Genomic DNA, 22324 nt, shown 5'->3' with positions numbered 1-22324 from the left:
ACATTCGTTTTAAAGACTAAATGCAGCCATACGTTCCTCTGGCTACATAATTTGTGATCTCCAGAAATGTATATAGGGGTAGGTTTTCAGAATGAGTCTATGTTTCATTGTGGTGCAACCTTATTATTTAAAGTGTTTTGTTTCAGTTTTTTTTCAAGTGATGACACTGTACTATTTTGTTTGTGTGTATCTATGTAATAGAGAGATCTGCCCTGCTTGTGGAAGTGAATGTATATCTGTATATATGGGCCATGGTTACATGCACAGGCATTGTAGTTACTGTGAGCTGGGATATAAGGATGGACTGGGGATTACTTCAGGGAAACGGCCTACTCAAAGATGAGCTTCTGTACTCCCAACAGGTAAAAATGAATATATAAATAACGTTTTTGTTAAAAAATTATAGAGATATACAGTTAAAGTCAGAATTATTAGCCCCACTGAATTATTAGCCCCGTTTTTTTTTTTTTTTTTTCAATTTCTGTTTAACGGAGAGAAGATTTTTTCAAAATATTCCTAAACATAATAGTTTTAATAACTAATTTCTAATAATTTATTTATTTTTTAGATATTATTTATTTTTTTTATTTATTTATTTTATCTTTGTCGTGATGACAGTAAATAATATTTGACTAGATATTTTTCAAGACACTTCTATACAGCATAAAGAGCCATTAAAAGGCTTAACTAGGTTAATTAGGTTAACTAGGCAGGTTAGGGTAATTAGTCTACAGAACAAACTATCATTATACAATAGGCCTATCAAAAAAAAAAAATATATATATATATATATAGTTTAAAGGGGCTAATAATTCTGACTTCAACTGTAAGTGTATGTGGAAATATTGGACTAAAACGACCATGGTGTGTTAAAAGAACATTTAAAAATACAAAATTGTGCTTTTTTCCTCACATAAAGGTTATATGGCTTGACAATACTACAGTGTGTGTGTGTGTGTGTGTATGTGTTATGGACTTTGACAATTTACACATTGACTGTGAGAGTTGCCAATTCTTTTTTTAAATGTATTAAATTAATGTATATAATTAATGATTAATGTATATAATTAATGATTAATGTATATAATTAATGATTAATCAAAAAAACATACAAACAAAAAAAAAATAATACCCAGTAATGACAGTTTTGTCTGTGACTTTAATTATAAGACCTAAACTTTCAGTTCAAAACACTGGTCTCAAACTGTGCCACAGCCCTGCACAGTTTACTTCCAACCCTTATTAAACCCACCTGATCAAACTAATTAAGTCCTTCAGGCTTGTTTGAAACCTACAGGTAATGCCGCAGTTACACCAGAGTTTGTGTGTGAAATTCTGTAGCACGGCACTGCGAAAAGGGGCGGGATTAAACAAGATGATTAGACATTAAAAAAGCGAGCGATTGGTCCATGTTTTAAATTCCTGTCCAGAGAGGTCAAGTTTTGATCTTCGATTGGTCTCACGCAATCATGTGATGTGATTTCGCAGGTCAGAGTTCACCAAGCTTGAACTTTCCAAGGCAGCGAACATGCGTTTTCAGTCTGCCGCATTCGCGTATGTATGAATGGAAGTCGATGGGGAGAAAAGTGCAGTGTGACCGCAGCTTAAGTGTGTTGAAGCAGGGTTGGAACTAAACTGTTTAGGGCTGTTTGTCACCCCTAGTTAAAAAACATATTCTAAAAGCAAAGCATTTCATTTGTTGCCACTAGAGGGCACGCATTCACAACAAACAAACAAACTAAAAATGTACACCTTTTTTTCATTTACACCAAATTTGCACACCATTTTGCTTGTGCTTATCGTCAGCATTTTTCTTTATTTATTCAAAAGCAATTTTCACTGTAGATGAATAGAGTAAATGTGCAAAATCACTCCCTAACATTAGAAGTCACTAAATGAAGTCATGAAAGAAAAGTGAAATGAAACTCACCATCGAATCCGATTTGATTTGCAGTTACTCTTTATAATAACTCCCATGTTGGTGTGGGTTTCCACTAGAGCTGCACGATTCTGGCAAAAATGTAAATCACGATTTTTTTTGCTTAAATTCTAGATCGCGATTTTCTCATGATTCTGTAAATGTAAAATAAAGGTTAATATAATTAGCCTATTATTATTGGTAATTCTCAAACATGTGGTAAAACAACAATAATAATAATAGGCCTGTGTGTAGGTCTACTATTGCTTAAAATGCTCAATTTTGTATGAACATTATGGTGGACTTGAACAGACTTTCAATATGTCCTGTTAGTTAATTCACAGTAAAATGATGACATCAGAATATAACTATTCATAATCATAAAGTTGATTTATTATGTTTAAGAAATGTGCTTGTCATCTGTCATTAACAGCATTATTAGACCATTTGATTTCACTGGTAAAATTGGAATTTTGTCATTATCAGATTCCTTCTTGCATTATATTCAACATTATATTTAGGCTAGGGGTATTACACTGACAGTAAAAATGTATTTTCATCCACAACACTATGTTTCCCCCACAGTCCAATCACATGCGCCATACGCTTATTTCACGCGACCATTTTAAAACACGAAAGCGAGGCTGGGGTGGGAAGAAACCCAGAAGTATAAGATCAGCACTGTAAACATTGCAACAACATGTTGTGGACTACAAACCTCCAGCTGTTGCCTAGATTTCAAAATGCAGATGTGGTGTAAACATCACTTTAATATCCTTCAGTTCAGTTTAACTTAAATTAAAAGCAGATTAGGCATCAAACAACTTCACAATCTCTTTAAGAGTGTCCTCCTAGGCTTCAGTTCATGGCACCAGGTAAACATAGCGGGGACGCTTCCCTGCTTAAGCCTATGTAACCCGGTGAGCGCTAAAACATTTCAGTCCTCCATAGCACACCCTCGTGTTGTCTGTAATAGTGTTGTTCCGGTTCTAAAGTTTTAAAAACCTCCATTTCCCGCTAACATTTGAGTGCCGCTGAGCGCGTTCTTAAACAGCGCTGATTTGCCATAGTATTCACCAGTGCTCAACAGAAATGACTGTGATTGGCAGTGACGGTCATCAGTTCACCGCACTTCACTGAGTGCAAACACAGACACACGGACACTGGAGTGTTTTAAAGCTGCGAAGATCAGTCGAGTCATCAGTGGCTCACTCGTCTGTGTTTGCACTCTGTAAACAGCGTTTAAGTGCAGTGAACTGATGACCTTCACAGCCAATCACAGTCATTTCTGTTGAGCACCGGTGAACACAATGGGAAATAAGCAGTGTTGCGTTCAACAGCACTTAAATGTTAGTGGGAAATTTACTTTTTTATAAATTTCAGTAACGAAATTCAGTATCGTGACAAGTCTAATATAGTGAAAGAATCAGTTCACTATCTTGAGTTTGATAAATGACATCTAAAATGTGTGTTTGGGATTTGCCGATTCCCTTAATTTAGCTGAAAATGAGGTATGATATCCCTTTATATTTTCACTTTCCATTCAGAACTGACCTGCAGGTCACTTGGAAGACGGTGAAATGATAAATTTTGTGTCGATTTCTCTTCGCTGATAAGATACACAGCCAGGTAAACAACATTGCTGTGTGACTCAGGCGATACTTACAGGTTTCTTCCCACCGCAGCCTCAATTTAGCTGAAAATATGGAGCAATCACTCACTTTTATTAATGTCTAATCATATTGTTTAATATCACCCCTTTTTGCAGTGCCATACGATAGAATTTCTAGTTTCTAGTGTGACCGCAGCTTAAGTTGGTTTGCAAAAAAAAACGTCTGCTAAATGACTAAATGTAAATGGGATTTTCCATGACTTTTCCAAAAATCTTGTGGGTTTTTCTGTTTTTCCAAAACTTTTCCAGGCCTGGAAAATGCCATGTCAAAATTCCATGACTTTTCCAGGTTTTCCATGACCGTATGAACCGTGCTGAATCATTGGTAAACCAGATTTTGACGCTGCGCTTCAAACCAAATTTTTTTAATCTAACAAGCCTGATTCCTTTAAAAATCTTCTATGCTTGGCATTTTGTGCATTGATGTGCATGATCGTCACATTGGCGCCCTTTGTTTTATAACAAGGTGTTAAACCTTGAAAAATAAAACATAAAAATTAAAGCAAAACTAGCGTGATGCGGCATGAAAGCAGTGGAGCTTTTATTATGCCACAGAAGCAGCAGCGCTGTTTTATCCAGTGTTAGTTGCATTTAACGCCGTTACGTAAGTTAAATACAAAATAAATGTAACCGTAATTTGTTACAGTTAATGAGAAAAAATGTATAACTAAATTACAGCTACTAATGAAAATGTTAAAGATTACAAATGGGGTTACATCTAAAAATATTCCTTAAAAATCTGGTATATATTATATAATATTAATCTGTTGCTTTGCCTGTTTTTGATATGCACTATGCCTTTTGCTAAGGATATTTATTAAATCTGCTATTCTGCTATAACTACATTTCTCAGTTGTGTGGCGATAGCTTCACTACTTTCTAAATCAAATAGCTTTTCAGTAGCGAAGATATTTTATTAGTGAAGTAGCGTCCACACAAGCTACATTTACCGATCACAGGTCAATAAGTGACGACACCGACATTCACGGAACTGTGAGGCCGGTGTCCAGCCGATGAAAATAAAGCCATATGACTGCGAGAATGACGATTTCTTCTTCAACCTGGTTTTCGGTGGTCGACAACAAACTTTTTGGTGCATTACTGCCACCTCTGACTGCGGTCGGTGATGTCGCCAACCAATTAGGCTAACACGAGAAGTTTGCTTGATGGAAAGATGACTGAGGGAGAGGAGGTCTAAATATACTGTATAGTTTACTGTAGTAAAGGCTTAAGTATACTATGTTAATTACTATTAGTTCATGATAGTTACTAATGATGCTACATTATGGAGTGTAATTTATTAATGAAGAGTTGCAGGGGCGTAACAGCCATTTTAAAAGTGGGGGGGACAGCTGAATGGTCACCCAAAAGTGATTAATGATTTATTAGCAATAAAGTTTATTTAATAATCTTTTAACCAAAATTCTAAAATAATTACAAAATATTAATAATAACAATAAATAAACAGAACCACACACATTTAAATTAAGCATTACTCTGTGTGAAAATATTTTTAAATACTACAATACAATTGCAAAATTGCAAGTTGATACTACAACTATAACGTGAGATGGACATCTCCATGTGTACTTGCGCCGATGCGTCATTCATAAAAGCAGAACACGCAAATTCTCCAGTTACTCCCCAAATACATGCAAGTAAGTGGTTGGTGAACTTAGAGAGGAGTAGATTCAACTTTATAGTTACTTTCAGTATGTGTATCTGATCTGATTAAAACACATCGGCAAATTATATTTTAATGGATTGTTAGACTACCTTGTGTGTTTTACAAACGGTAAAGTTCTTGTTTTACTAGTACTTGTGTGTATTTACATGTTTAAATCATAAATTAAGCAATAGGCCGTAAAAAAGGCTGCATAATTATAATTGTGATACTATAACACGTCTTTCTCAGCAGAGTTAAGTTGGTCTTGTTTTTGGAAAAAAAAAAAACGAAAAAAAAGAAGCACTTTTACGACGGTCCCTTACTGAGAGATTAGCTCAGCGCTCTCTCTCTCTGGCTAAACACATTTTGCGACTGCTCAAGCAGTGCTCGTAATATTGAGCGAAAAAAAGAAAAAGACAGCTGTAAAACATAACCAGCTTTGTTTTTTTGTAGAGAATACAGTTTAGATCTTTTTAGGGTGAGAGGTTTTTTAGTTAATGTCGTCTGTCACTGAATGTGTCAGGAATACCGAAAACAAAACCAACTTAACCCCGCTGTCTTTTTCTGGCTCAGCGCCAGACAAGACACCAGCACCAGGGACTTTACGGTTCTCACTTCGAAACGGATCAAAAGTAGGATTCTGTAACGTTAGTGATTTACCGTGATTTACCCAGCTGTAGCTATTGCTCCCTTCTGCTTCATCCGTCTTTGACTGCAAAGTGAATGAATGAAGCTCGTGGCAGAAGCTAAAGAGATTCGCGCTGTGATTGGCTGAGTGATCGTTCACTCAAATCAAGTAACAAGTCAGAGAACACTTGCGGCCGCTAGGTCAAATAAAACGTGTGGGCCAGTCGGGGGACAGAATAACCTGTTTCCAAAAAGTGAGGGGGACGTGTCCCCCCCGTCCCCCCCGGTTGCTACGCCCCTGAAGAGTTGTAAATATATATATATACAATATAGTCCTCATTCCTAAATATTTCCCATTAATATAAATTACTATAGTATTTTGAAGGTGTAACACCTGGTTTTATTGGATTTTTTTGTTTTTGCTGTTATATACTATAATTTGTTTCTGTTTAGTACAGCATATTATTTACAGTAAATAACTGAACTGAAATATTATCCCTCATATGTTTCTTTGACAGTTTTATTGATCACTAAGATATGATTGACTTGGATTTAAGTTGCTTCGATTTAAAAATGAAAACTGCAAAAATAGCTTAGATGTATTTTTTTTATTGCAAATGCCACAAACGTCGCCCTGCACAACTAACTAAAATTTAGATTTTGTAACAACAGTAAACAATGTTTTTGTTATAAGGTCTGGTTTTGTGGCGGGTGTACTCTATTAAATTAAATTAATATAAACTTAATTCAGGTGATAAGAGATTTTGAAACTCTAACAGTAAACAGAGCTACTGTAAGGACTCACCTGCTTGGTATATAAATGCTTGAAAATGATTTAGTTGAAAATATCCATAAGAAACTTAAAAGTAATCAAAAAGTAATCAGATGTAATCAGTTACTTTACTTTTATAAAGTAATTAAAAAGGTAAACTACTTCTTACATTTTAAATAGGATAATTTGTAATCTGTAATCTATTACTTTCCTAAATAAGCTCCTCTTATCACACTAGAGACATTTTTTGGGTTCTGTTATAATACAACATATTAAAGCTGTTTTTGGTGTTTCCCTGTTTTCTGTAAAGACAAACTAGAAATCCAGGGTGTGTGACATCATTAGCACGAACACACAGGACACGGTCCATGTCACTAGATAACATTGCGTATTTCTCTGGATGTGAATATTCTTCGTGCTATTAATTATGCTATTAAACTTTGACTGTTTAACAGTGTGTCGAAAGCTATAAAGGCATCAAACTGACCTGCAACTGCTTATGAATAGTCTTGAATATTGAGAGAGATGTGCTATTTCAGTGGTTCTACTATGCAGCCATGCTGGCGGATGTGCTGTTGCGGGTCTCCTGGGCTATAAATATCCTCCTGGCTCAGATGAAGGATTCAGCTGCAGCTGCCACAGCAAGTGCCCTGCTGGCACCACTGGAAGTTCTCAGGTTCGATTTCAGTCACATGCTTTAAGCAGCACAAGGTTTGAAAACTTCATCAAGGCAAATTACATTTCGCTAGTATTTTATTGTGGCTGCAGATTTATAAGAGGCACAACCAGGATTACGTTGTTTCTGTTATTGGGAGATGTCTCATTGGAGGTTATCTGATTTACACTTCCAAAAGGGGTAGAGATTTAGAATTATTAGTTAAACAGGGGCATCACAGTGGTGCAGTGAGTAGCATGATCACCTCACAGCAAGAAGGTCACTGGTTCGAGCCTCAGCTGAGTCAGTTGACATTTCTGTGTGGAGTTTGCATGTTCTCCCCGTGTTCACATGGGTTTCCTTTGGGTGCAAGTCCAAAGACGTGCTATAGGTGAATTGGGCAAGCTAAATTGTCCATAGTATATGTGTGCATGAGTGTATGGGTGTTTCCCAGTGATGGGTTGCAGCTAGAAGGGCCCCTGCTGCGTAAAACATGTGCTGAATAAATCAGTGCATTTTTAATCAATGAAGCCGAACTTCGGGTCTGATGGTAGCGGTTTTAGCTTAGCTTAGCATAGATCATTGAATCGGATTAGACCATTAGCATCTGGTTCAAAAATAACAAGTTTAAATAATTGTTCTATTTAAAGCTTGATATTTAATGGTAAAACTAGAGTTACTAGTCTCCAGGTAACAGTGCTGCATAATATCATTGTACCCGCTACAGCCATGATGTCCCTTGATTATTACGCCAGAATGAGAGCGTAGTTCCTAGCCATATTGACATAGTAAAATATCCTTTTTCATTTACTGTGGGTGTTAGTACACAACATAACTACAGAAGTGTCAAGCTTTAAATCGGAAAATGATTGAAACCGTTTTTTGAATTTTTGGACTAAGATGCTAATGGTCTAATCCAATTCAATGATCTATGCTAAGCTAAGCTAAAAGTGATCCTGACATACCCGAAGATAAGCTGAATGGATTAAAAAATGTTGTAAAATGAGCCTATTAACAAAAATGTTGAGTGTTTCTTTCAAATAAAACATTTCAGAATGGAAAACATTTTGGGAATGGAAAAGCTCCATGGATGCTGATGCTAATGAAAGTGTCACTTTGCTTTATTTCTGTTCATCCAGACGTTTTATCTGGAATCTCTTTCGGCTAGAGAACGAGCAGCTGAAAAACTGTGAGAAATGCTGCGCTGTTCGTGATTTCTGGAACATCTGGAGGCATCTGGAAGAAGACCAAGATGTGCTGCCAAAAGAACATCACAAAATCACCCTCTCGAATCAGAGGTGCTGAATCTCTTCCACCTGAGCAGTTTTAGAAAATAATTCACAGTTAAAAATACCTGAAAATTAATGTCATTTTTTTTTGCACTGTAAAAGAGACAAAATTGGCCTTTAAGGGCAGAGATGCAGAGATTCATCAGTGTATTTAAAGAATAAAATCTCTGATATTTGCATAATGCAAGTAGGCAAATGAGATGTTAGATACAAAAAATATATAATCCTATCCACCCCACAATGAATTCTATTTGTCTAAACCTTGCTGAGGCATTTCACATGTATTTTATCATCTGCATTGGAGTGAATTAGTATTTTTATGCTTCATCAATAATAAATTCTGTTTGATTTTCAGTCTGTTGTCTTGCCATAATAGTATGACCAAACAGACATGAACTAATTATCCCTCAAAATAATCCTTTCCTTTATTTCTCTTCCAAAAAACAATCGTACAATCGCATTTCAAATGTCCAGACCAGCTGATATGCAAAAAAACAGGCAAGCATTTACTATACAGCAGCTTGAGAACAAGAGTGAGATTAAAAAGCTTGAGAGGGAAAACTGAGAGTCCGGGCTTCTCTCTAGAGAACCGTTGTTCTCTGTTCAGCTTCCCTTACTGTACTGAACTCAGCAGTACCACAGTCAGCTTTGTACATTGCAACTCCACTGTCCTTTCGGAGTCAAAGCGGTATAGTTGATTTCTGAAGCATGTAAGTCATGTTATATTAAGGAGAGCCTTTGTCCTTCACTTGGTTTGCCATGCAGAAGTCCATGATCCGTTTGTTTCTGTAATTGGCGAGAGTATTTAGTCAGAAATGCCAGAGCTTATGCATCACATGCACTCATAAAAAAAACGCACTGCAGATTGCCTTAATGTACTGGGCTTGTATATGTGCCTGTATTTACGTATGCTAAGAGGCTCAATGTAAGACCCTCACGATTCCATGTAAAATAGCGCTCAGATGTTTGCATATCCCTTGGGGAATTATTTTTTGTGGATAAAATAAGAGAAAAGGGATCGAGAAATAATTATTCTTTAATTTATTACCGCTCTCAAGAAGCTGCATAACAGATATTTGTGCTCCTTAACAAGAGTTTTACCATTTTCTCATTAATTTATCTGATCTCTGGGTCTGGTGGGAGCACTTTTAGCTTAGCTTAGCATAAACCATTGAATTAGATTAGACCATTAGCATCGCACTCATTTTAAAAAAAAATTGTTTAGATAGTTTTCCCATTTAAAGCTTGGCTCTTCTGTAGTTACATTGTATACTGTGACCGTCAAAACATGAAAAGCAGCAGGCACAATGATATTATGCAGCTCCTGAAAATAGTCCCCATCAAGGTAACTTCCATTGTGACTGGCACACGCTACCAGTGCAAGAAGGGTGTAAAGTTGGTTATATTGAGGGAAGTTAGCCTATTTTCAGGCATTGTATATTATCATTGCACCTGCTGCTGCAGCCATTGCACGGCAGCGAAATTTATTGATTATTACTCCAGAATTAGTATATAGTTCCTAGCCACATTGGCAACCAAATTAACCAATTTCCATGGTTCAACTGTAAAATTCATTGATTATTACGTCACATTCAGAGTATAGTTCCTATTCACATCAGCTTAGAAAAGAGCAACTTTTCATTTTCCATCAATCTTAGTACACAATGCAACTACAAAAGAGTCAAGCATTAAATAGAAAAATTATCAAAAAACCTAGCAAGATGCTAATGGTCTAATATGACTCAATGATTTATGCTAAGCTAAGCTAAAAGTGTTCTCGCCAGAACCAGAGATTGTAAAACTGGTAAAACTCAACTGTTTAACTCTAGGGGACTTGTAAAATTTGCCTTTTTTTGGTTTGTTTAGAGCAGGGGTGCCCAAACTCGGTCCTGGCGGGCTGGTGTCCTACAGATTTTAGATCCAACTTGCTTCAACACACTTGCACGTATGTTTCTAGAAAGCCTAGTACAGGGGTGTCCAAACTCGGTCCTGGAGGGCCAGTGTCCAGCATAGTTTAGATCCAATTTGCCTCAACACACCTGCACGGATGTTTCTAGAAAGTAAGTAAGAGCTTGATTAGCTAGCCTAGGTGTGTCTGATTGGGGTTGGAACTAAACTTTGCTTGACACCGGCCCTCGAGGACTGAGTTTGGACACCCCTGGCCTAGTAAGAGCTTGATTAGCTAGCTCAGGTGTGTCTGATTGGGGTTGGAACTAAACATTGCAGGACAACGGCCCTCCAGGACGGAGTTTGGACACCCCTGGTTTAGTGTTTCTTTAAATTAAATAGCAGTTTTGCACAAGCCTCTTACTTGTCCAGAGTGGCAAAACCAGATATCAGCAATTTTATAGCCACCGTAGGGAAGAACTCAAATGTGCAGTGCATGCTGGGAACCCAAATCAGCTTTACCACTCAGGACAAACCAGAAACTCTTGCGCAACTATCATAATAGACCACAACGGTCATAAATGATTTTCAAAATAAGATACATGTTCATTTTCATTCATTTTTCTTCGGCTTAGTCCCTTTATTCTTCAAGGGTCGCCACAGCGGAATGAACCGCCAACTTATGCAGCATATGTTTTACGCAGCGGATGCCGTTCCAGCTGCATCCCAGTACTGGGAAACATCCATACACGCACATTCACACACACTACGGTCAATTTTGTTAACCCAACTCATCTACAGCCCATGTCTTTGGACTGTGGGGGAAACCAGAGCACCCGGAGGAAACCCACATGAACACGGGGAGAACATGCAAACTCAACACAGAAATGCCTCTGACCCAACCAGGACTCGAACCAGCGACCTTCTTGCTGTGAGGCAACAGTGCTAACCACTGAGCCACCGTGTAGTCTAAAGGCCATGTAATCTTAAAAAAATATGAATAGAGTCGATTAATAATTTTTGTCTTGTGGAATAAATGTAAACATCTGTCAAACAGCTTCTTAAGAACATTAATAATTGAAATACTTATGATCCCTCTTTTTTTTAAAAACCCCCTAAAGATTTTGTAGATTCTGAAAGGGGTAGATAAATGTATGTTCACAACTGTATTTAACACAGATGTACTTCAGTCTATCCTGGGGGAGGAAAAAAAATGTATACGTCCAGTTCCCATGATCATGCAGCTTTAATGTAATAATGTTCAGTTGCATGAGAGATTTGCCTTTATTGAGAGTGATCCTTTTTGGTGTGAGAAGCTGCAGACCAGTTTTTAATAGTATGAAGTGGACGAAGTCACTGATCATCTTTAGGTGTTCTCTGTCTGTTCTGTTCCTCTCTCTGTGACCTGGGGCTGCTAGGTGCCCGCTCCTTTTCCCCTTTCTTGCTGGCTGGGTTGAGGGCGAGCACACTGGCGGCTCTCTCGGGACTCTCCGGAAGCCTTTCAACTTCCGGCGGGCTTTCTGACTCTTTGGCTCGGGCTGGCTCAGTCTTGGCCGCTTCACCTTTTTGGGGCCTTTCTTCCATATTGAAGTGCGAGCCATTCCTCAGTGTCTCTCGGCAGTCTCCGTAGAGATGCTGCTCCAGAGTTAGATTTGACGCTGCCAGGTGTTTGAACTCAGACTCAAAAGGGAAGCCACCGCATGGCTGAGTGGCTCCTTCCACCTGGCTCAGGACAGCAGTTCCCCTGTATACCTCGATAGCCTCCGGAAGCATGGACTTGATCTTGGGAAGCCAGCGCTTGCGAACTCTCCGAGCATTGGTACACATGTCTGCAGCAATCACATTCATCTCACTTTCTTTGAAGTTAGGGGCAAAATTCTGACAGTAGACTAATGACAAAACGGACAGAAAGAAAACATTTCAGTTCCACATCGTGACAAATGGAAAATGTTTGCAACTGATGAGAATGGCGACAAGGAAAGTTTTGATGAAAGGCTGCTCATATAAACCTTAATTAAGACATAGGATCATGCAATCTAAGATTACGAACATACATTAATCTTTTAATTGGTTCAATCAGCTTTGATTGCTGTGACAGGATAGAAGTGGGCCACTCACGTTTCACGGTGTTGAGTATGCGGCTGTCCAGCGGTTTGCGATTTGGATCACAGTTGGAGGAACGTATTCCAGTCCCACAGCTGTCAGCCAGTGTGTTCCTGCAGTCAAAATACCAAAGTCAGCCACTGGAGGGCACACACATAATATTTTTCCAAAACACCATGCGGTTCTTACAGTTATCAAAGACAATATACTGCAACATTTCAATGCGAGGGTATAGATTTAATATCTGCTTGGTCTTGTTTTTTTTTTTTTACTGCAGAGACAGGCATGCTTGTTATGCATCTGTAAGGCTTTTGACCTGTCAAAAAAAGCAGCTAGAAGGCGTCTCAGCAGGACTTTGTGCTTGACCCCAGCACAGAGGTGACAGTTCATCAGCTGCCCACGAGTCATGAAGACACCAGATCCTTCCACAGCACCAACAACAGAGAAACAAGGAGACCTTAGCTCTGAATCAGTGACTCAAATGACTCAGTCTGAACTGATAAATAATTCAGATGGACACGAAGTTTCAGACAGGCTGGTATTATTCAGGCCTCACCTCCAATCAGCTCCAGTCTCTCTCCAGGGTCGCCTTCTGTGTAGAGAGCAGGGTGGCAGCGGTAGCCGATCTGGCTGATGAGTCCGGCAGGCAGAGCCTCTCTGTCTCCTCCCAACAGAACACAGAAACGGTTCTCCAAGGACAGAGGCAGGGAGGACACCTCCATCTTCTCTTGCACTGGGAACAGACACAACAGATCACACTCACAGGAATGAATCCTCAGCATTTTGGGCTGCAATGAGAAGTCCATTAAAAGACATTTACTGGTATAAATCCCTGACGAGCCCCCGAATATCTTTCCATTTGTCAGACTCTCGTACGAGTCATCTTCAAAGTCCTCCTCCTCATTTTGGTGTGAAGTTGGGCTGTCTGTGGTCGGGAGGCTAGAGGCACCGGGGCTGGCATGATCTCGGGTTGATTGCTCATAAGCATGCATCACAGGTATGACACCGTTCACACCTGCACTGGTGTAGAAAAGAGTGCCATTCCTTGAAGATCTGCTCCTATGTACCCTGTCCTCCTCAGAGTGCTTTAGCTCCCCGTTCTGAGTGCACACCGGGGTCTCCAGCTTCTCTTCCTTGATCTTGCAGACAGTTGTGGGCTGGTCGCCTAGCAACAGGGAGGAGTTGTTGTTGTTTGGGCTAGGGGGATCGTCTGTGGCAGATGTCTGTGAGTCACAGTACGGAGCGCTGGCCTTGAACATGAGGTCCATTCCCCGCTCCACGATGTTCTGGATCTGAAGGTAGCCCGCCGTGTACATGACCATCAGCTGATCGCTGGCACTAACCGTCATTCGGCCCGTGTAGCAGAACGTCAGAATCTGCTGGAAGCAGGACGGGGCCACGGATGAGGGCAGCTCGAAAAGCGTCTGGGTACTACCACTGAAAAGATCGCGGAAGTAGAGGCTGCTGGCCGCCAAAACAGCACGGTGGGCCTTGAAGGCCTGTCCATTGACCATGATGGCCACATCGCAGTGCTGGCCCAGCAGCCGCTGTTCGTTCAGGCTGTCCAGAACCGTGCTGCCAAAGTTTGGAATCTCCATGTGCAAGAGCTGAGACATCATGCCTGTTTCAGATCTCCGGAGAAGACAGGATTTTCTCACCAGACATCTAAGACAAGAGAAAGTCAAAATGAAGGTGGACCAGCCTGATGAGGTAACAAACTGAAAATGACTAGATTCAAAAGTCACACAATGTTTATCTGGTGCAGACACAGCAGAAAAAATGCGACAGAAATGCTGCACAGCAACTCCCTTGGTAAACAGCTCTCTTCACCCCAACATTACTAGAGTCTGCATGTTTGGCAACTCAGCATAAGCTTGCCTGGAGTATTCAAAAGAAGCTGAAAAGTGACCCACAAACCCACCCACCCACCCTCCCTCTCCACCCCGCCACTACCTGACCTCTATAGCAGAATCTTCCCAGATGAGAGAGAGAGAATGCGGGCAGGCTCCTCACAGCAGCTCAGCATGAGGAAAGGTAGCTTGAGAAGCAGAGAGATACGTCTCAATCCGTCCTCTTCCTCCCCGCACAGGACTGAGCCAGGGAGAGGGAAAGCGAACGTCTGTGTGCAATCGATGCACCATCTACTGTATGTCACAGAAAGGGGGAGAGAGGCTATAGGCACAGACACAGAGACTAGGGAGAGAGGGGGAGGGAGTGAGACTGAAGGAAAGTCATTTAAGGACACAGAGTGAGAGAGAGAGAGAGAGAGAGAGAGAGCGAGAGAGAGAGAGAGAGAGAGAGAGAGAGAGAAAACGAGCAAGAGAGAGAGAGAAAGAGAGAGAGCCTGATGCGGATAACTGCCCTGCAGAGAGTAAACGTGTTCATGTGCGATGGAGACAAAAGACAGGCAAGACAGAAAGAAAGAGAGAGAGAAGAGAGAGAGAGAGAGAGAGAGAAAGAGCAATGGCTCACTTTTATTTGAGCGTCATACCGCACGAAGAAAAGACAAGAACGGGAGCGTTCACCCTGCATGCACCAACCCCAATGCGTGCAGACACATAATCCATCAGAAGCCGTCTCTGCCACGATCAGCTCCGTGCTCAGGATTATTTACATTAAGGGCAGACAAATGGTGTGTGCCAGGAGAGCAGCTCTGCATTGCAGTCCCTGTCACAGGCTGGCATGCTCAGTACAGAGTCTGCATACCCAATCAGATGTGCCAACACGGCATCAGACAGATACTCAACCGATAAGAGAAAGAAAGGAGGGAGACTCAGTCTCAAAGCTGCCCTGAATGTCAGATCAGTACATCAAACCCAGAGCGTTTTAAGACGGCACGTATCAGACGGACGGCTGAAAGACTGTAGTGTGCGAGGAAGAGTTGAGTACAGAGCAGTGGGGCAGTAAAGCAGCGTCTCTCAGCAAAGTGGGAAAGAAGGCGCTGTGCTTCTGTCTCCGAGTTTTAATGCTGAGACGCCGATGGGCTACAGCGTGAGTCAGCGCTATTAGAGATAAACTGCCGTGTTCCAGTCTTCTAATATCAACAGCAAATAAATTAGAATAAATCAATAAAGCGAGGCAGACACACGCCCTGTGACTGCTGCATAACTTGATTCCTGCCGTCTGTCTGGTCCCTAATACTAAAAAAAGAAGCAAAACGTGACACTTTCATCTCCAGAAACTCCCCTCAAACTTTGTTTCCAGCACCATTTAGGAGAATGTTCTGAAGAAACGAACACGGCAAGTTATTTCACATTCGCAAAGAAGAGTGCCTGTGCAGACATCTGTTAAGTTGACAGCTGGAGCTCTAGTAATAGACAGCGTTAGTATGGTCACATGTATGATGTCCCTGGGGAGAACAGACTGCAGTCTGAGCTGGTGGGGAGAGACTCCACACTGCCTACTAGAGGACAGACATGGACGTTACAGCAATCGAAAAACTTAAATGACCTCTCAATGTGCTCAGACTTTAAGTCGCAGTTACACTGTGTTCTCAGAACGGTACGTCCAACTGTTCTGCTGATAAATGGTCGTTTAAGAATGGCTCCTCAAAAAACTGCTTTACATGTAACAGCACAGTATTGTGGTGCATTATAAAATATTGAAGCTCACCCAAAAAAATAAATATTATTTACTCACCCTTTACTTGTTCCAAATGAGTTTCTTTCTTCTGTTGAACACAAGTGATGATATTTTGAAGAAACGTAGCCATTGATTGCTTTGTTTTTCCTACTATAGAAGTCAATGGGTGCAGGTTTTCAGCTTGAGAGTGAGCAAATTAGAATTTTTAGGTGAACTAACCCTATAAAATGACACACTTATGAAATAAAAAAATGATAATCATACATTTTATTTGAAAGACAACTTACAGTGTTTTTTATACAAAATGCACGACTCCTCTTTAAGGACAAACTACATATATACAGAACAACTGCCCCCAAAAATAGTCTTTACATAAAAATATAATTCTTAAAGCACTGGAAATAATAATAATAATAAAAATAATAATAATAATAATAATGAACAAGCAATGTAATTTACAGCCGTTCATTTGGAGCAGCTTAAAAGGCCACCATTATGTGCATCTACTGTCACAACACAGAAGCCAAATTTTATTCAGGAATATTTATCCTCCACAACAATGCTCCATTAAATAGTGAAAAATCACAAGGTGAACACATTACTTCAATTCAGTCCACAAAGCAAACTTCTTTCTAATAATGGCGTTTAAAAACGGTTCACAATATCAACACAATTGTAAACTTTGAATCAAAAACCGCAGTAGTGATATATGTTGAACACTGAACAGCCTAAAGTTCAATATACTTGAAAATTGATTTTTACAATCACTTGTACAAAAAAAAAGGAGAAATGTGTGATCAATATACTTTAGCACCAACTTTGACACTTTTATTTTGATTATTTTTTGAAATGTATTATTGTAGTTATCGTAAATCCCCCGGTGAAGAATTTACGAAGTTTAAATAAAGCCAATTATGAGGCAAAACTAAGGAAAAAAAGAAGAGACCACCTGAAAACTCTGGATATATTAGGTATGGGTTTAAATAAAATGTTAGTATGTGTTTTATTCAATAGTCTAATAACATTTCTTCTCAATTTCAAATAGAGATACTGCCGTTTAAAGAATATTTGGTTAATTTGTCGTCATTGAAAATCATGGTTATTCCAGCAAATATTGCTTTATTTATTTAAACTTGTACGATGTCCTCTGAAAATGAATATAAACATGTCTTAAGGTTGATTTATACTTCTATGTCAAGTTATCGACGTGACCCAATGGCACAAGCCTTGTGCACAGTTGTGCATTTATACTTCTGTGCACTGTTTGTGTTGCTCTGCCATAACACTTCAAAAACACTAGCTGGCAGGAGGTTATGTTCCTCTGTGTCGATTTTCTTAGAGAGTGTTTTATTTTGCTGAATGCTACTTCAATGTACAAGTAGCTAAAACTCGCTCATTCAGAGGTGGGAACCTCCGGTGAACGTGCATTAACTTTAATCATAAGGTAAACACAACAAAAGTTTCCAATTGGAGCAGCAGATTTTTTAAGAGTCGGCATCAGCCACGGCTAGGGCTAGGCAACCGCGCAAAGAGGACTCGACTTGACTTTTACTTGACTGTCTTGACTTGAGACTTGAATTAAATGACCCAAAATAACTTGTTTTTGTCAAATACATAACTGTTTGTTATATATTATACATTCTTTAAAATAAAACCTGAAAGTTCTAAGTCACCCACGGTCAGTATTATCAGCTCATCGGTTTTCAGATTGGTCCGAAAGTTAGGTTCTCTGTACAGTTCCGAATAAAGCACTGCAACTGACTCCTGACTCGAGTTGATGATTTAGGTGAGTGGATAACTCGGGATATTGTTTTTTTTCCATGTCAGAGGGAGTGCCAGGCAAGCTAAAAGATAAGTAACTTTAAGCAATTTGTGGATTAGTGTTTATTGGAAATGTAAAACATTTTAAGAGAATCAGTTGTATTTGCTGAACTGGACCAATCGGGACATTAAGAAGAACGACTTTAAACGATTCATTAGATAGATTCATTTGCTATTCGACCATCAGATGAACAGCATGTAGTAACAGAAAATGGAAGGCACTCCGCTAAAGATAATTAAATTCGAGTTTAAAGATTACAAGCAAAACAATGCCAAAAAAAAAGATCAGCAACATGCAAAGCATGCAACTCAAAAATCAGTGATTCAATTACCACTACTTCTAATTTCATTCGACACTTCAAATCACACCAAAAATTGTAAGTTACGAAGTTAGTTCTGCTGTTTTCAGCTTACATCTTGGCTAATCAAAGTTTATACTATTTGTATAGAAAAAAATTGCAAAAGAAAGTTGCAAAAGTTCGAAAATCGACAAAAATTTGATCGACTTGAGAGTGACTTGCTAGACCAAGCTACGACTTGACTTGAAATAAGCAGTGACTTAACTTAACTTGACTTGAGTCTGACAAAAATTGACTTGACTTGCTTGAAACTTGCAGGGTATGACTCGAGACTTGTGACCCACCTCTGCTAAATGTCAACATTTCTGTTTTAAATTCAGAAGAAATGTCATTAGTAGTTTATATAACTGTACTCATGTAAATCCAGAATAAATCAGATTTTTTAAAAGAAGTCTATATACAGCTCTCTTTTCTGAAAAAGCAACCTTTATATTCTCAAAACAAAGGGTTTTTCCTTCCACCTCTGGTCATTGACAGGCAGTGTTTCGTGTCACTGGTTTCTCAGCGAGCGACCTTGGGCGACAAAATAAATCAAATTCCCAAGTGTTTTCTTGGACCATCAAACAGAAATATGGGGACAGAGTGACTTTCATAATATACCCGGCGAGAAACTTAGGATATATTATTTCAATAAAAATCTCTATAAATAATGTAGAGTATTCCATAAAAAATAGACTTTGACCCAAGTTGTTCATTTTGCCATAATAAAATAGTTTCTCATGTTCAATCATTCCCTCGTTTGGTTTAGAGTAGAGCAATACTTGCTAACAGGTGCTTGTTCACCAACCAAACCAATCAGTCAAGTTCTTCATTACAAAATACTTCACAACAACAACAACGGAACGAATAAAAAGTAAATCAAATAAATTAAAAGTCTCCTTTAACACTTGGCAGGGGTTTTCATATATTACATTCACCTTTTTTTCTCCTCACAGCGTCCCATCTCCGCTATACATACGGCCGGTAGTTTTTGGATTTCCATCTCTTTGAGCGAAAGCGAAAGAAGAAGAACATGAACATGAGGAAAACGCAGGACAGAGCATATAGCAGCACGCAGAGGCTCATGTCCACGCTGGAGAATCCCAAACCCAGGAACGTCATCCCCGGCCTAGCTTCAATTTGGACGCCGCTGTGCTTCTCTGCTTCACCACCACTATCAGTCCTTTTCTGATGTTTGGGAAGGATCTCGGGAGACTTGAGGTTCTTGTTGATGTGGATTTTGCTGTTGGGTTTGGTTATGGCTTTGGGTTTGTCGGGCGCCGGTGGGCCTGGCTCTGATTGGCTGCTGCTGGAGTATTTTGGAGAGATGTTTGAAGCGCCGTAGTGTTGCTTGAGGAAAGCGAGCACCATCTGTTCATTCCAGACATGAAGGCCTTCCTGCTCCTCGTGGCATGTGGGACAGAGGTCAGGGGTTGGCCACTGTGTTTTAGGAAACATCGGGTCCTCGCTCATCGAACCTGCAGGACAAGTCATTCAGCCATGAGCATGCTGCAGACTGTGCCTTAACATGTGCATGTTTGATAATGAAAAGGGCTGCGTCTGAAATCACATACTTCCCGCATATATAGGACTATATATTTAAAAACAGTATGCGAGCCAAGTAGTGTGTCTGAATTCATAGTATTCCAAAAACATTATGCGAAAATAACTGGCCAACCAACTATTTTTGGTCAGATTTTAAAGTGCACATCTAATGGACATTACGCTACCCCAGGATGCCCAGAGAGAGAATTCATGAGTAAAAGTGAAGCAACTCATGCAAGTAGGTTAGAGATAATGACAAAAGGCTACTATATGGTAGTACTATATAGTGAAAAACAGTATGCGGGCAAAGTAGTATGTCCGAATTCATAGTTTTCAAAAAACAGTATGCGAGAAGTACCTGGCCAACCTACTACTTCTGGCGAGATTTTAAAGTGCACATCCGATGAACGCTACGCTAACCAATGATGCACCGCAAGAGAATTAATGAGTAAGAGTGAAGTGACGCAACTGATGTGGGTAGGTCTTGTGATAATAAAAAGTGGATACTAAATAGTATATATAGTACTATATAGTTAAAAATGGTATGCGAGCCAAGTAGTGTGTCAGCAATCCTACTATCCGAAAAACGTTATGCGAGAAGTACCTGGCCGACCTATTACTTTCAGCAAGATTTTAAAATGGACATGCAATAAAGGCTACGCTATCCCATATGCACTGTAAGAGAATTCATGACTAAGAGTGAAGTGATGCAACAGATGCAGGTAGGTCATGCGCTGATGACAAATGGCTACTATATAGTAGTACTGTATAGTTAAAAAACAGCATGTGAGTGTAGTAGTATGTCCGAATTCATAGTATTCGAAAAACGGTATGCAAGAAGTACCTGGCCGACCTACTACTTCGGTGAGATTTTAAAGTGTGCATCCAATGGATGCTACGATATCCCATGATGCCCCGCGAGAGAATTCATGAGTAGGGGGTAAGTGACGCAACTGATGTGGGTAGGTCATGCGTAAGGCCAGATGGAATCTGCGAACATTTTTTTGATATTTCTGCACAGGTTTGTATTAAAAATCTGCGGATTATGCGGAATGATTTTTGGGAGTATCAACTAAAACCTTAATATATGAAATAAAAAGTAATACCTTTTAAAATTTTATTTAAAGTTTGCAATGCAAATCCAATTAGACCCACTTTATTTGGTAAACAAAGCAAGTTTTTCTAAAAATCTGCAGAAATCTGCGCGCACAGATTCCGTGTGGGCCTAGTCATGTGATAATGACACATGGCTACTATGTAGTATATATAGTACTATATAGTTAAAAAACAGTAAGCAAGCCAAGTAGTGTGTCCGAATTCACTGTATTCGAAAAACGTTATACGAGAAGTACCTGGCCAATCTACTAGAATTCACGAGTAAGAGTGAAGTGGTGCAACTTATGCAAATAGGTAACGTGATAATGACAAATGGCTACTATATAGTAGTACTATATAGTTAAAAACAGTATGCAAGCCGAGTAGTGTGTCCGAATGGCCGACTCATTACTTCCGGTGAGATACTTCCAATGAATGCTACGCTATCTCATGATGTCACGCAAGAGAATTCATGAATGCGAAGTGAATCGATGCAACTGACAATGTGATATTGGATGGCTGGTGTAGTACGTTCAAAGACTATGGAATACACAAGATCTAGCACTCGTATGGTTTTGAATAGGGAAAAGTGTAACGGTCAATAAGGGGAATGGCGCCCCGCCTTTTAGTACAGGAACCAATCATCGATCGCTATACACTGACAATTCTCTGGGGGAGGGGCTCAGACCAGATGTGAGTTTCTGCAGACTTTGTCCCATTCGAATATTTAGAAATGAAACTAAAGAGACAGTTGTTTATTTTATTGCCGATTCCTAATATGATATTTAATCGTAAGCCTGGCAAGCAGTTTTGGAGAATTTGATGTTTCCCAATTCAAACAGAATGCCCGAGCATACTGCCCGAGAGGCGTTTCAAAGATGGCCGCCGAGTGAAATGACTTGCCTTAAAGGGACTTTGGTACGTCCGAGTTCCATTCATTACTACTATACTTTTCTAATGATCGTGTAGTAAATTTAAATTATAATGTAGTACCTACTCAAGTAGTAGGCGATTTCAGACGCAGCCAGTATCATTTTAGTTATTCCAGACTTTGTCTTTGCTCATCAGTGTAGACTTCATCTTCCGTATTTCTTGTTATATTTTTCCTACCATTTGTTTTTCTTAAATTTTTTTGGCCTGTCTTTGATTTTTCCCTTATTCTGGTACTTGGGTTCATTCTGCGTTTTATTTTTCCTTCCTTTCAATCCAACTTCCTGTCACCCTTTCTTTCTTCACTCTTTGATTTGAACCTTTTCTTTCCATTTTTCTTCCAGTCCTTCTTTTAATTCAGTTTCCTTTTTCTGTCCATACTTCCTTCTTGTCCATTTCCTTCTGTTTTGTCCTACTTTCATTC

The 22324-nt window shown here is 39.5% G+C and overlaps 3 protein-coding genes across 3 annotated transcripts in view; 1 reads left to right on the top strand and 2 right to left on the bottom strand.

Annotated features, from left to right (window-relative positions):
- Positions 1-205: 205 nt before the first annotated feature.
- On the top strand, positions 206-8728 carry LOC130228655 (xenotropic and polytropic retrovirus receptor 1 homolog). The gene is made up of 3 exons (XM_056457085.1): positions 206-362; positions 7195-7331; positions 8450-8728. The coding sequence occupies exons 1-3, from the start codon at positions 252-254 to the stop codon at positions 8613-8615; spliced, it is 414 nt and encodes a 137-aa protein (XP_056313060.1). The 5' UTR covers positions 206-251; the 3' UTR covers positions 8616-8728.
- A 3040-nt stretch (positions 8729-11768) lies between these two features.
- LOC130229741 (nucleus accumbens-associated protein 2) lies at positions 11769-14823 on the bottom strand. The gene is made up of 6 exons (XM_056458696.1): positions 14548-14823; positions 13410-14254; positions 13146-13322; positions 12906-13011; positions 12605-12702; positions 11769-12375 (listed from the first exon to the last, which is right to left on the bottom strand). Exons 2-6 carry the CDS (start codon positions 14206-14208, stop codon positions 11840-11842), a joined length of 1716 nt encoding a protein of 571 aa, XP_056314671.1. The 5' UTR covers positions 14209-14254; positions 14548-14823; the 3' UTR covers positions 11769-11839.
- Positions 14824-17510: 2687 nt separating this feature from the next.
- qsox2 (quiescin Q6 sulfhydryl oxidase 2) overlaps positions 17511-22324 on the bottom strand; it is a 41147-nt gene continuing 36333 nt past the window's right edge. The window contains exon 12 of the mRNA XM_056458695.1: positions 17511-19808. Within this exon, the coding sequence (XP_056314670.1) occupies positions 19300-19808 (509 nt within the window). The 3' untranslated portion in view covers positions 17511-19299. The remainder of the gene's footprint in view (positions 19809-22324) is intronic.

This window comes from Danio aesculapii, chromosome 5 (genome assembly GCF_903798145.1).
Source record: "Danio aesculapii chromosome 5, fDanAes4.1, whole genome shotgun sequence".
Taxonomy (NCBI): Eukaryota; Metazoa; Chordata; class Actinopteri; order Cypriniformes; family Danionidae; genus Danio; species Danio aesculapii.
This window is presented reverse-complemented; position numbering and strand designations above follow the sequence as displayed.

Bases quoted from the DNA above. Each gene is read 5' to 3' on its own strand.
- LOC130229741 (XM_056458696.1), bottom strand. From the start codon at position 14,208: ATGATGTCTCAGCTCTTGCACATGGAGATTCCAAACTTTGGCAGCACG. The intron at 13,012-13,145 runs GTGAGGCCTGAA...GTGCTGTGGAAG, and splicing joins GAGACTGGAGCTGATTGGAG to GATCTGGTGTCTTCATGACT. The intron at 12,703-12,905 runs GTCAAAAGCCTT...TTTTGACTGCAG, and splicing joins CTAGCTGCTTTTTTTGACAG to GAACACACTGGCTGACAGCT.
- LOC130228655 (XM_056457085.1), top strand. From the start codon at position 252: ATGGTTACATGCACAGGCATTGTAGTTACTGTGAGCTGGGATATAAGG. The intron at 363-7,194 runs GTAAAAATGAAT...GTGCTATTTCAG, and splicing joins AGCTTCTGTACTCCCAACAG to TGGTTCTACTATGCAGCCAT. The intron at 7,332-8,449 runs GTTCGATTTCAG...CTGTTCATCCAG, and splicing joins GCACCACTGGAAGTTCTCAG to ACGTTTTATCTGGAATCTCT.